Source organism: Barbatula barbatula, assembly GCF_947034865.1.
Source record: "Barbatula barbatula genome assembly, chromosome: 4".
NCBI classification, from domain to species: Eukaryota; Metazoa; Chordata; class Actinopteri; order Cypriniformes; family Nemacheilidae; genus Barbatula; species Barbatula barbatula.
Genome location: NC_136768.1, coordinates 795892 through 809174, shown reverse-complemented (window position 1 = coordinate 809174; position 13283 = coordinate 795892). Strand labels below are relative to the sequence as shown.

The window sequence follows — 13283 nt, the reverse complement described above, 5'->3', positions numbered from 1 at the left end:
CAATAAACACCAGGCAAGAACAATAGTGGTAATTGTGAGCTAGATAAACGTGTGCATCTGTTCATTATTCAGGTTCGGTTTTGTGTTTTTATGTCTTGTTTTACGATTCACCGTTTATGTTGTTATTAAATGATAAAATAATGAACCAGTAAGAACGTGTGACCGTACAGTTTTACTGACCTCTCGTGGAGGCTCAAAGCATAGCACTTTTAATTGTTGCAAATATCATTCCTTTACCATTTAGTCGAATACACTGGGTAAAGCAATCATTTATAAAATTTTATAATTTATGATTTTGCCCATTCAAGCATAAAAATATTGAATACACACAAACATATTCATTTATTCTCATTACTGGAGACAAGCAAAGCCAGATTCACGTCTGTAAATAAATGTTTTTTTATTTATATAAAATGTTACATCCACAAAGATTCAACAGGCAATTGGAAAAGAATAACAACACAGTTCACTACTTTACGCATTATTCTTTTTTTCAATTTACTTTACAAAGCATAACAAAACCCAAAGAGCTGAAGGGTGTTTAATGTTAAATGTCCACATTCATACGCTGTAGGACAGATGTAATCTGATGTTTTAAAAGTCCTCAATGTTCTTTCAGGTGGTCATCCTCCTCCAGTCTGCGTATCTCTCCTTTGAGGAAGTTAATGTTTTCTCTGGAGGCTTTCAATCGTTCCTTAAGGTCTGTGATCTCCTGGCTCGTCTTTCTCTTTGCTGCTTCCAGTTTTTCTCGTGTTCGTAATTCCAGCTCTGCAACTGCAACACTGAATGTTTACTTCACATGTTTGGAACAGATGTAGTTCCAATGACAAATTAAAAGGAATTGTATTTGTAAGATTTGATCCCTTATCTACTTCTCAGAATTCACAGCATCTTTTTTTAAACATACACATAAATACCAAATAAGAGTTTGAAAGGTAAATAAGATAAAGTTCACTTACACTCAGTCTCGTGTTTGTAAGCCCCTAGCGTCAGCTGTCTGGTGGTGTTTAGAAGCTGTTGCATCATGGCTGTAGGGTCTTGAAATATCTGCAATGAATGAAAGCACCATTGTCACTCAACCACTTTAATACAGAACATTTAGCACTAATCAGCAAATACATTTTACTACTTTCCACTGTCAAGTTGCATTGTTAAATTGGTGATTGTAAATCAAATTCACACCATCTCATCATAGAACTCGGATACAACAGTCTTCTTTGGCATGGCACTTGAGTCTGACTGGAAAAGCTTCAGAAGATGATACAGAGTGACCTGAAGAAATAAAACAACAACATCGATGTCTTTTTACATCCATTTAGTCCAAATCTATATTCATTATAATTCAGGGAAGTTATCACTGGTCACTCACTGGTCTTTCATTTGGATCAATGAAGAAAATCTTTATTATGATCTCAAACTCTCCCCAGCCAGTCTCTGTAATCTCATATGGTGGCTTCGTAACCACTAAAACAAATGTAATAATGAGTTTCACAACCTTTTTATCCATGTTATTTAAAGCCACGAAAAATATATACTATTTTATTAAAATACTGATATTGTCAGAAAAAGAGCTCACCTCTCAAAGGGTTCCCATAACTTTCATGCAGTTTAAATTGTATTTTCTTTACATAAGCAGACATGTCCTAAACATTTCAAGAAAAAGCATACAACTTTGACCATGGAGCACAGATTGTTATCCATTTAAAAACATCACATTCTTAAAAGTTATCAAAATTGCCCAAGAGAATGCAAAACCACTCATTTCTAAACCTCGTTTCTGTATGGTTTGACGTAAACAGTCCATTGATGAGTGTGGCCATCTTCTTCTCTTTTTTTGCCAAAATATCGTGCAACGTTTCCGAACACGATCGGTTTCACGATAGTCACCCCCTGTGGAAAACGACATTATAAGAAATACAATAATACAAGGTCTAACATAGCAAAACATTGATAATCAGAACAATGATATAAACACTAGCCACATGATGACTGTCTCTACCTTCATCCGTCCCCCCGAATCTGGACCAAATTCAGCCATCCTCTTAAACATAGTATACAGAGAGTAAAGCGTTATGTTCCTATTGGCGTCTATAACATGAGGACAGCTTTGAACTGAACTGAATTACTGTTTCCATTTGCCATTCGGTTAATGTGTTTTCTTTACAAAAGCCTCTGAATGTAGCACGCATGAAGTTAGCATTCGGTATGCGCTAACGCTTTGAGCTGCTATTTTCAAATAAAGAGTCCTGACCATTTTATTAGGTTCGTCTAAGTTTATTATCTGGTAAAAAAAAACTTGGTCGTTCTCTTATATATGTGTATATGCAATATAACCACAGTTTAAAAATGTATGAAATAAAATTAAAAGGTAATTGTTATAAAGTTCATGAATACGATAAATAAAAAGCAAAACACATAAAAGACCAAGCCAGGAGCGAAATTCACAATTGAAAACATTGGAGGCGGAATTGAAATGGTTCTGTGTTTATTTAATTTATTTGCATAATATGTTGAGGAAATATTGATTGGTAACAGTTCATGATGCAGGAAAGAAACGCAGGCGCTCCCTTACTTTGAAAATATATATCGCCCATCGCCCGTCTCTCTATTTTTGGCGGGCGTTTCTTACTTCACTCGTTAGCGTCTCTTCCTCAGGCACAGAGGAGGAGGGAGACAGAAAATGGCGGACGGTGTTGACCACATCGATATTTACGCTGATGTAGAAGAGGAGTTTAATCAGGTCGGTTTTTTGTTTACGTTAAAATAAGCATATTTTGTGCAAATACGTATTATGAGACTGCACGACAGTCATATGCACCAGTCCCCGAGGAATGATTGGGGCCTATGCTAGTTGTGCTAACCTATGCTATGCTAAAACAAGTTCGCGTAAAAACGTGTAACTGAGGTAAAATTACTCTGGTTATTTTGTTTAAGTTTCTAAATGTAATATTTATAATTGCAATAATAACAGTGTTTGCATTTGGAGCGCGTTTTTGTGGCGCGAATGAACGCGTCGAGTGCGTTTATTGTTTGTGGTGTCAGGTCACCGCTGTAGGCCGCGCGCGCGAGGTTCAATATCGCTTCAAGTGGACGGATCAATAAACGAGTTTAGCCTCGATGTGATCACAAACAATAAATATTTTTTACAGAAGTTCACAATGTTTTTTTTCCTCGATGTTTTCTTGAAAGATAAATGTTAGTTTTGATGGCCTCGTACACGCATAAATACGGCTATGAACGAATTTAATATCAAGGAAAAGGGAACACGCGTTATCTTTGAGAAAAGTCATAACGTTCACTTTTTTTCTACAGTCAATGTCCCTTTTCTATGCAAACTTATATTTACGGACATTTTGTTGCCTGAAAATTAATAGTGAAACTCTTAAATAATGAGCTAAATGTCATTTTCTCGGAAAATGTATTTAAAAAGGTTTTGATCATGTTCTTGATATTAATATTAGAATAAATATAAGCCTATTTTTCATAACATATGTCCTTTTGTCATGTGGATTGGATTTGATATTTAATGGATGTGTTTTTCTCTTGCTGTGCTTTAGGAATCAGATTATCCTGTTCATGAGCAGATTGACCTGTATGATGATGTAATCTCACCATCTGCCAACAATGGGGATGCACCTGAAGATCGAGATTACCTGGATGCCCTGCCAGCACCTGGAGGCTCTGAGGGTTCCAAAGGGGCTCCCCCGAATGTTGTCTACACCTACACTGGCAAAAGAATCGCTCTGTATATAGGCAACCTCACATGGGTTAGTCCTATACCTTTTAAACGACATAATATACGTAATATCATCAATAATTTAAATGAGTTTAACTTTTGACTGGGGTTCTCTGTTCATAGTGGACCACTGATGAGGATTTGACAGATGCTATTCGCTCGATAGGCATAAATGATGTCTTGGAGATCAAGTTTTTTGAGAACCGAGCAAATGGGCAGTCGAAAGGGTAAGTTAACAAATTAATCGGCTGATGTTTGACCAATTTAAGATTATCCACATTGGACAATGGAGTATTTGTTTAATCAATTGTTATACACAAGTGATCTTGCTTTTTTGATATTACTGCTGTTCATTTAAGTAAACATGTTAAAAAGTTTAAGACAATGTGTCCTTTGATTGTAATTGCATCCCACTTTGTTCTGTGTAATTTATTTTCATTCTCTGTGCTCCATAGGTTTGCTCTGGTCTGTGTGGGTTCAGATGCCTCATCCAGAAAGCTCATGGACTTGCTGTCAAAACGAGAGCTGCATGGCCAGAACCCAATCGTTACCCCTTGCAACAAGCAGTCACTGAGCCAGTTTGAGATGCAGTCGCGAAAAAGTGAGCGAGGTTAACAAACTAAAAACAACTCCTCTCTTTCTCCTTTATGATTTCAGTCCACTGTATTACTTGAAAGTGTTCTTGTTTGATCTATCACAGGTACGCAGTCAGGGCAGATGTCAGGTGAGGGTAAAGCTGGGCCCCCAGGTGGGCCACGTGCTGGCTTTCCTCTTGGAGGCAGAGGTCGAGGGCGCTTTCCAGGCCCTCCTGGACCAGGTGATCGCTTACCTGGGCCAATTGGTCCTGGCGGACCTCCACCACACTTCCCAGGTCTGAGGCACCCCTCCCTTACTGCATATTTTGTGTGAGACCGTTCTATCAGTTAATAACACTGTGTTGTAACAGGTATGCAAGGACCGCTCCGTCCTCCCTCTTGTCCGCCTGGGCCTCCAGGACCCCCTGGCCCCCCTCCACCTGGACAAGGTCTGCTGCCTCCTCTTGGGGGACCCCCTAACAGAGGAGACCGCCTCCCTCCACCAGTCATGTTTCCTGGTCAGTTTGGTCAGCCTCCAATGGGTCCAATGCCCCCTGGACCACCTCCACCAGGCTACGGCCCACCCCCAGGACCCCCTCCTCCTCAACAGGGTCCACCTCCTCCAGGACCATTCCCTCCCCGTCCACCTGGACCTCTAGGACCACCTCTTGGCCTCGCACCCCCACCTCACATGCAGGGGCCTCCACCTGGAGGTCCACCACCAGCTCCTCATGTCAACCCGGCCTTCTTTCCTCCCCCCGGAAACAACAGCATGCCATCATCTGATGGCAGGGGCCCTCAACCTGGAGACCCGTACGGCCGCCCGCCCTACGAAAGAGACTATGGCCCTGGTGGCAGGTAATGAGACGCGCTCATCCCCTTCACTGTGACAAATCTATAATATAGCTTTTTTGTTCACAATTTTAATTTGGCATACACTGCTCTGCCTTACTTTTGCGTGTCGAATTCTAATATGTTTTGTACACACTACAGTACCCTGAATCTCCCCCTCTGGCCTTTCTTTAGTAACATCAGACCCCCTGTAGTATGTGGCTTTGAGCCCTGGATAAACGAAGGGTTGGTTGATGTGAAAAATACTGCTCAGCGCTTGCACAATACAAGTGATCAAGGGTTAGTGAAGTACCTGCTTGCTGAGATCCGTGATCTTGACACAGGATGTTGAGTGTGTTGTGATTTTATAGTATTATAGTGAACCGAGCAGATGTGCAGCAGCTGCAGTGACTAACACTTCATGTGATGAGACCCTAACAGCACCCCTCGCTTTGTGTGTCTTTGCAGTAGGTGACACCAAAACACTTCTATTTTTGTCTCAATCCATGTACGTTTTCTCGTAGGGACATGGACTCTCGAACTCCTCTGAGCGAAGCAGAGTTTGAGGAAATCATGAATCGAAACAGAGCGATCTCCAGCAGTGCCATTTCCAGGGCTGTGTCAGACGCCAGCGCAGGTAGGAACATGCTCGCCCGTTCGTTTTCTTTTTTGAGAGTTTGTAAGTTGTAATTGTGACCCATCTTTGCAGCTGATTATGGCAGTGCTATAGAGACTCTGGTGACGGCCATTTCTCTGATCAAGCAGTCGAAGGTTTCTGCTGATGACCGCTGCAAGGTTCTCATCAGCTCATTGCAGGACTGCTTGCATGGAATCGAGTCAAAATCTTACGGTTCTGCCTCCAGGTAAGCTCTTATTTTCCGCCTGTCATCTTTGATGTAGTAACTTTCTCAACCAGTCTTGTGGAGTACAAAATAAATCAAAAATCTTTTTGGAATGCGGTGTGTTATGAATGCGGTTTTCATCTTGTCTTTATTCTGTCACTTCTGAAGTAGACGGGAAAGGTCGAGGGAGAGGGACCACAGTCGTTCCCGTGAGAAGAACCGTCGCCACAAGTCACGCAGCCGTGACCGCCACGAAGACTATTACAGAGAGCGCAGCCGTGAGAGGGATCGCCATCGCGAGCGTGACCGTGAGAGAGACAGAGAACGTGAGCGGGAGTATCGCCACCGTTAGTTGTAAGGTGTGTATTCTGTGTGTCTGTTTTTTTTAGGTGTGGTGTGTCTGCTGTACTTCTGTCTTCCCTTCAGCAGAAGGCAGGATGCGGCAGGTAGGTGATCAGGTAAGCATTTTAACCCTAGACATTACTGTCATGGTCTGATTTTTTTTTATCTAAAAAAAATCATAACTGTAGTGTAATCTTTGAGTACTCTTATCTTTTTATACTGGTGTCTCTCATCTCAAGTTGTATTTATGACGAACTTGAGTTACAGCCTGTTAGTGGAAACAGCAGATGTGCTGCATGTGGTCCATGGCTGTTATGTGGTATCTATGTCTTGGAAGGATTGTATGTGTTTTCAAACGTTTGGAAGGGAGTATGGGTTAAATAACTTTCTGCTTTGTTACTTGTGGATTTGCATAATATTAAGACCTGCAAGTGTTTTCAAACCAATTTTGTCTATTTTTGCATGAGCTCACAACCCATTTGGTATCTGAAAGAACAATTTGAGGATTTGATTGGTTTATATGTGGCTTAAAACACATGACTCTGATGAATTGGTTCCTGTGTGTTTTTGTGCAAAACAGAAAATTCACTTCTCATACTCGATGTGAACAATTTTTGCCAAAAGTATTGAATTTCAGAATGCATTGTCTTGAATTTGGCATTATGAAATGTAAATTCAACCTGTTTGTAACTAAATACTAAACAATGGTTTGTAGTTGATGTTTATAGCGCCCCAATGAGATGTAGAGAATCACAGTATTGTTTTCAGTGATATTTCTGTTGCAGTTATGATAGTTTTATGGTAGTTACTCATGTCTCAACCGCATTCAAATCTGTAAAGTAAAATAATAGTATCACATTGATCCCTTTTGGCTTTAAAATGATAAAAAGTCTCTCTTTATCTCTCAAGTTGCGCTTTGTGAAAGTTCATAGTTTAGTAAACAATTACATCTGCATAGTTGTGCTTTATAAGTTCAGTATGATCTGTTCCCCTGTAATGTTTTTTCAAAACCTTATAAACGTCCTCTGTAAGAGTAGATTCAAATTCAGCTGTTAAGGTGTATTTAAGACTTTCTTCAACTGTTTTTGATCAATTATGACCTAGAAGTTTTTCAAACATGTAGAACCTATTGAACCTAACTTTACATTTCTGTGTTGTTGTTCTATGATATGTAACATACTCTTAGATAGCTGAGCAGGTGTAGCAGTTCTTCACCATTCACAAACTCACTTTTAACCTGGCTTGCTGTAGAACAAGAACTTAATTTAGTCTTGAATACATTTCAATATCGCTGCTGTCCTTTTAAACCCTCCATATTTTGTGGTTTAATATTTTAGCCATAAATCATTTTTATTCGTCACCCTTTATGTTTGTCACTGGGTTTTGCAAACATCTTACCAGTAAAAAGTGCTGATCGACTGTTTTATTATATACTGTGTTGTCATAGTTTTTTCCATTTCCTGGACAACTGAGAATTTGGACCCAAGAGGTTTCAGAAGGACAGCTACGATATGCATTTTATGTTGATATAATTGTGACTGCAGAAGAACTGCTATTCTTTTACAAAAGGGACATTTAAAACGTTATGTAAATGTTTTTTTTTGTTTGTTGTTGATTTTTGGTTTTATTCTATTGGGAATCTTGTATGCCCATGTTTGGGCACTTAAGTCTACATTTCATATCCGTAAATTTGCAACAGGTACTTTACCGTTTTTATAATACCATTTTTTAATATTTGTATACAGCACTTATGACCTCCGTTCATAAAATTGTCAATCTCACCTGTTGTTACCTGTTGCTTAATAGCTCTGGTGCTTTTATAGTGAAGGCGTAAATCTTGGGGACACCGTAATATATTTAACTGTACCAGTAACTCCTAAATCAATCGGGCATCCAAGGACTAGTATTTTTCTGCAATTCAAGCAGAAGTAAGCAGAGTAAAATCATGTTTTGCACATCTTAATGCTTAAAACACTGTTTGCGCTGTATTAAATGCCCACAGATTTTTTTGTATATTTTTGATCTCTTAGTTAGATCTCTTTACTTACACAACAGTGTTGGAACGAACAGTAGTGCTTATTGAAAAGTTACTTTAAGTGCAGTTTTAAAACATGCCGTTTACTCTTTAAAGTTCTGCGGGTCAGAACCGATGATTTGTTTGAACATTTTTGCTTTTAGACTTTGCACACTAAGCACAGTTTTATTAGATAACATGACTGAATTCTCTTCTGTTCAGTTGTCTGTGTGGACTGGGTTTGTGCAGCAGTAATGTTTTTCCAGGGTTTTCTTGTGTAAAGTTGATCACGAAACTGGCATTTCATGACTCCCATTAATCCATCCATCACGCTTCTCCTTAGTTCAGTTTTGTTCTCTAAGATGCCAATAAAGGGTTGGACAAATTTTCTATGGTGGTTACAGATTTTAACTTCAACGTTGTCAAACAGTGAGTGACATAAAGCTGCAATTGGTAATTTTTTATGGTTTAAGAATAAACTTGTCTCGTGACCTTGCCCTGGTTCACTAAAGAAAACTAAAATTAATATTTACGTTAAATTGGTGTTGAAATGAGTGTCCGTTTATAAATTTAGTTGTTGGTAGGGCATTGCAGAAAATTTCAGTTTGTCATTTGATTTCAACACGGATAAAGGTAATAACCAAGTTACCTTCAGTTTTACATTTTGTAGGGGTGGCTTGAGAGAGTCAAATGTTACGGATTGCAGCTTTAACTGTAACAGGTTAATTGCAAAACACTTGTCATTGTCAGTGTTAATTTTCTGGTCCTATCTGAATTGCAATTTTTATTTTCGAGAATGTCTTTTTGGTTTGAAAATAGATACCAAATAATAATGTGAGATTTAAATGTAGTGTAATAAGAAAATCACACCTTATGTCGGATGCTCATACAAAATGAACTGGCAGAATTTGTTAATAGATTTTTTTTGTCCAGCCCTCAACGTTCTTTCCAGTGTCCACTGATTCACTGAAACAAGCTTCTCATCATATAATTGATATTTTAGACAGTGACTTCTATGGTAATAAAATACTATTTTGTGGCATACCTATGAGAATTGATAAAATAAGTTTAATGCAGATGAAGTTTATGACTGATAGGGCTTGTGTAACTTGTTTGTTTTCAGAGTAACAGTGGACACATTCACATTTGGTATTAGGTTTATAAAAATAAAATTATGGGATCAGTTGACACAGTTTAAAACTCTAAATGGAGCATTTTCTCAGGTTTCCCTGCACTAGAGAATATGTATGTATATAATACTATCAAACTAAATTTAAAGCTCCGTGTTTGCATTAATAGTTAATGCTACTCATTTCTTGAAGGATTTGTTTTTGACAACATGAAATTTGACATCCTAATTTGCTGAATTTTTACAAGTAAATGTGTAAAGTTGTAAAGAAAAATGCCTGGAATCATTTTGATGCTATATCTAAAGTTACATATTTAAGCATTAGATTGCAGATGAAGGTGTTAAGTCCCTGATTCTATCATTGTCATCTACCTGTAATGGATTTTATGCATCAGTCTCATGTTTGACTTTCATAGGTGAAAGTGAAAGGTGTCATTTAAAAACTGTCACACTTTGTAAAAAGAACAAATAGGCCTTTTAAAAATGTATTTGTACAAGTTCTCTTATACTCTTTGGTTTATAAACAGGTTAAAGTGATAATTCATCAAAAAAACTAAAATGTGTCGTTTACTCGCCCTCAGGTTGTTCCAAAGCTTTAAAAATATCTGCTGAACACAAAGGAAGATATTTGGAAGAATGCTTGTAATCAAACAGTTTTGGGGCACTTGAGTACCACAGTAAAGAAACCTGTTTGTTTCCAATGTTCTTAAAAATATATGTTCAATTTATACAGCTTTGAATCAACTTCAGGGGAAGTAGATCACAGAATTTTCAATTTTGTGTGAACTGTCCTTTCTATGTAGCATTTATTGCTATTTTAATGTGAGATTTGCTGGGTTTTGTGCTTTAAATGGCTTTTGTCCATGAAGTATTGAAAACATCAGGTTAGAATTTGACTATTTTTAGTAATTTGAGAGTATAACTCGAGTATAGTAATTCTCCTGCTCTTCAGTGTGTTACTGGGTTCAATGTTTCTCAATTGTGCATGCCAATGTCTTTACGCCTTTGTTTTATTTCTTTACACTGTATTGATATGATTTTAGGGATTTGTCTATTTATAGTCTCATAGTCTGCTGATTTCTAGCGTAATTGTTGATCCCTGCACTCTTTAATGAAGTAGTTCACCTACAATAGAAAACTTCAGACATTTATACACCTTGTAATTTCCAACCTGTATGACTTTCTTCTACAGAACACAAAATATATTTTAAATAATGTTGGTAACAGAAAGGCATTGCCCCCCATTGACTTCTATTGTAACCAATGCAAGTGAATCAGGGGCTTTTAACAACAATCTTTAAAATATATTTTGTGTTCTGCTGAAGCAAAAGTCACACAGGTATGAAATGACAAGAGGGTGTGTTAAAGGTGGCAGAATTTTCCCATTCAACAGTGCAGGTAATGTGATTTTTGCATATATATAAGTTAAAAGTAAAGGTATTAAGTGTTCTGTGTGTTTTCTACTGAAGTCATTTGCATGCTTTTGTATGTGTGGGACAGTCTGGGGTGTGTGTAAATGTAGAGGGAAAACAGCTTTGTGTGTTTCTGGGTTCTGTGCCCCCAAAACAAACTGCCACCTTCGTTTTGACACCTTTCAGCTGAACGCAAGAGGAGGAGCAGTGACGCCAGGAGCGACGCAGATTCATCCAACAGCGACCCGCTATCACTAACTCCAGACCGGACTCAGGATAAACTCTGCAGCGCTACAGTTCTGTAAAATATGATATACTCTTAATTCCCAACAGCTTTTTTTACTTTTTACGTTTTATTTGAAAGTAGTTGTGTGTAAGTTCAGCTTCTTGATGATAGAGAATGACTTGCCTGCTCTATTCACTGTACACAGAACAACTTTCAGACTGCTATTGTGTAAATTGTCAGTTAGCTAGATTTGTTTTTATATGCGTTTTTGTTTCTCTTTTCCCCTTGTCCATATGTGTGTCTTCTGCCTTGATTATTAAATAGAATATGTTGTAATAAAGTGTGGATTGGGGTTGCTACTTGTTTACACTGAATGTTTAATGTGTTGCATAATTTTTTTAATAGGACTGTGGTTGAACCATAAACTCAAATGTGCACCTAAATTTATGCTGTTAAAAATGGCTGTGATTTTTGCAGTTGGTATTTTTACTGTACCATTGTGCCTTTCTAGTTTAATATAAATTCATTATATCATAGTAAAAATGTAAAGTACTTAGAAACTAATTTGTCCTTTTCGTAATCCTCCTGACCAAGAGAAAATTACTATTCAAAATGTCTCAATTGTTCTCAATTCCTGAAGCTCAGGTTTGCCACCATTAACGTAACATAAATGTCTGAAGTGTTATTGAAACAACTTTATTCAAAACTGAAAATTCCTCCATGTCCATTTGTTTTCCTCTTTATTTGTAATTGGATTTTAATGTCTACATTAGACACGTAAATGGTCCAAATGTTCAACTTGCTTTGTGCACATTGCCAATGTATTTATGCAGACAAACGTGTTTCTGTCAGACAACCTCAAAAAACAGATGTTGTAGGTTGCTGCTAAATAGATTGATATGTATCTTAAATTGTTGAAAACAGAATTTCACTTTTTTTCAGGTCAACATGTTTTACATTACAAACGAAATAATTTTAATTGCAACTGGTGATAGTTATTGTGAGTACTGAAAGATCAATGTGAGTACTTGTCAGATGTAATATAAATGGTCAAATATGGATTTTTGAACTTGTAAATAATTTTACACGTAATGTCACTGACTGCTATGTTAATGTTTATTGATCTGAAGATGTGAATCATGTTTGAGGACTTCTGATTGCCATTCCGTTGGCTCCAGTACACTTACAAGAACAAGGTAATCTTAAAAAATGATGTCCAAAGGTGCTGCCAATTTTTGAACACATTTTAGTGGTTCATGCAACCAATATCAAGTGGGAAACAACGTGTGTTTGTGTGCCCGCGTCCTCACGCTCAGAATCATCAGGATTTCGAGGTAAGTTGAGTTTTTGAAACCGCAATGGTTGTGTCTTTGCAAGTGTTTTTCATCTGTCACCAAGTTTACAAAGCGCGTTTCCTCAGGGTTGAATGTTTTCCTTATTATTTATAAACCATGTTGTTCAATATGCACATTTAGTTAAATCCACTACCTGCGTGCTTGATGTGGGCCAAATGTATGCTCTCAATAGAGCACATTCAGAGGAATTACAACTTCAAAAAAAATCTTTGCAAAATAAATGTTTCGGAACTAGATTCAACTTTGTTTTGTTGTCTTTATGCATTCTATTAACCTGTTGGGCATTGTAATATGGTATTGTTTTAGGGAAATTCGTGTGAAGACTTGAATTTAGTCGTTTTATCCAAAAGAGTTCAGGGAATAATAAGCTATATACTTAAGAAATGATATCAGCCTATGGATGGAATCAGTAAATTTGTATTCAAATTAGTAATGGTGTCGTGTGGGGGCGCCACTGACATCCTAAAAAAGCAACTTCTTTAAATATAAAAGCCAACCGATGTACTGAATGCAGGACTCTTTCCTCTGATGTTAAATAGTTATATCAAAAGATAAACGTGGTTGGTAAATCTCAAAATGACACTTTTCTACAGGAACATGAAATATATTTTCAGGAATGTTTGGTTACCAACAATCTTGGGAATATCTTTGCAGTGCAAAGACATGATTTGGTGAGTACATTTTTTATGAAAAAAAATATTTGGGTGAACTTACTCTTTATTCCCCACATTTATAGTAACAAATCAATGTATATTTGCTGAAATGTGTTCCTACAGTAACAACACATCATTTATATTCTCATACGAACGCTGCATGACCTA

General features: G+C 37.5%; 2 protein-coding genes across 9 annotated transcripts; one reads left to right on the top strand and one right to left on the bottom strand.

Annotated features, from left to right (window-relative positions):
* Positions 1–361: 361 nt before the first annotated feature.
* Positions 362–2432, bottom strand: yeats4 (YEATS domain containing 4). Its single transcript, XM_079454259.1, has 7 exons — positions 2000–2432; positions 1771–1890; positions 1577–1643; positions 1370–1464; positions 1183–1272; positions 960–1047; positions 362–774 (listed from the first exon to the last, which is right to left on the bottom strand). The coding sequence occupies exons 1-7, from the start codon at positions 2048–2050 to the stop codon at positions 605–607; spliced, it is 681 nt and encodes a 226-aa protein (XP_079310385.1). The 5' UTR covers positions 2051–2432; the 3' UTR covers positions 362–604.
* cpsf6 (cleavage and polyadenylation specific factor 6) lies at positions 2404–11462 on the top strand. 8 transcript variants are annotated; one of them, XM_079454237.1, is made up of 12 exons: positions 2615–2740; positions 3558–3767; positions 3860–3963; positions 4192–4337; positions 4437–4607; positions 4683–4952; positions 5025–5169; positions 5338–5442; positions 5667–5779; positions 5852–6005; positions 6153–6343; positions 11068–11462. In XM_079454237.1, exons 1-11 carry the CDS (start codon positions 2681–2683, stop codon positions 6334–6336), a joined length of 1662 nt encoding a protein of 553 aa, XP_079310363.1. In that variant the 5' UTR covers positions 2615–2680; the 3' UTR covers positions 6337–6343; positions 11068–11462. The 8 variants fall into 8 exon arrangements, with proteins under 8 accessions (XP_079310364.1, XP_079310360.1, XP_079310365.1 ...); XM_079454236.1 differs by having other exon boundaries at positions 2649–2740; positions 4192–4346; XM_079454234.1 differs by having other exon boundaries at positions 2444–2740; positions 4192–4346; positions 4683–5169.
* The last annotated feature ends 1821 nt before the right edge of the window (positions 11463–13283 follow it).

What these genes read in the sequence shown, in the direction of transcription:
- yeats4 (XM_079454259.1), bottom strand. Translation starts at nt 2,050, where the DNA reads ATGTTTAAGAGGATGGCTGAATTTGGTCCAGATTCGGGGGGACGGATG. An exon ending in TCAAACCATACAGAAACGAG is followed by an intron (nt 1,644 to 1,770) that starts GTTTAGAAATGA and finishes TGAAATGTTTAG; the next exon opens with GACATGTCTGCTTATGTAAA. An exon ending in TTACAAACACGAGACTGAGT is followed by an intron (nt 775 to 959) that starts GTAAGTGAACTT and finishes TCAGTGTTGCAG; the next exon opens with TTGCAGAGCTGGAATTACGA.
- cpsf6 (XM_079454234.1), top strand. Translation starts at nt 2,681, where the DNA reads ATGGCGGACGGTGTTGACCACATCGATATTTACGCTGATGTAGAAGAG. An exon ending in TAGAAGAGGAGTTTAATCAG is followed by an intron (nt 2,741 to 3,557) that starts GTCGGTTTTTTG and finishes GCTGTGCTTTAG; the next exon opens with GAATCAGATTATCCTGTTCA. An exon ending in GCAAATGGGCAGTCGAAAGG is followed by an intron (nt 3,964 to 4,191) that starts GTAAGTTAACAA and finishes TGTGCTCCATAG; the next exon opens with GTTTGCTCTGGTCTGTGTGG.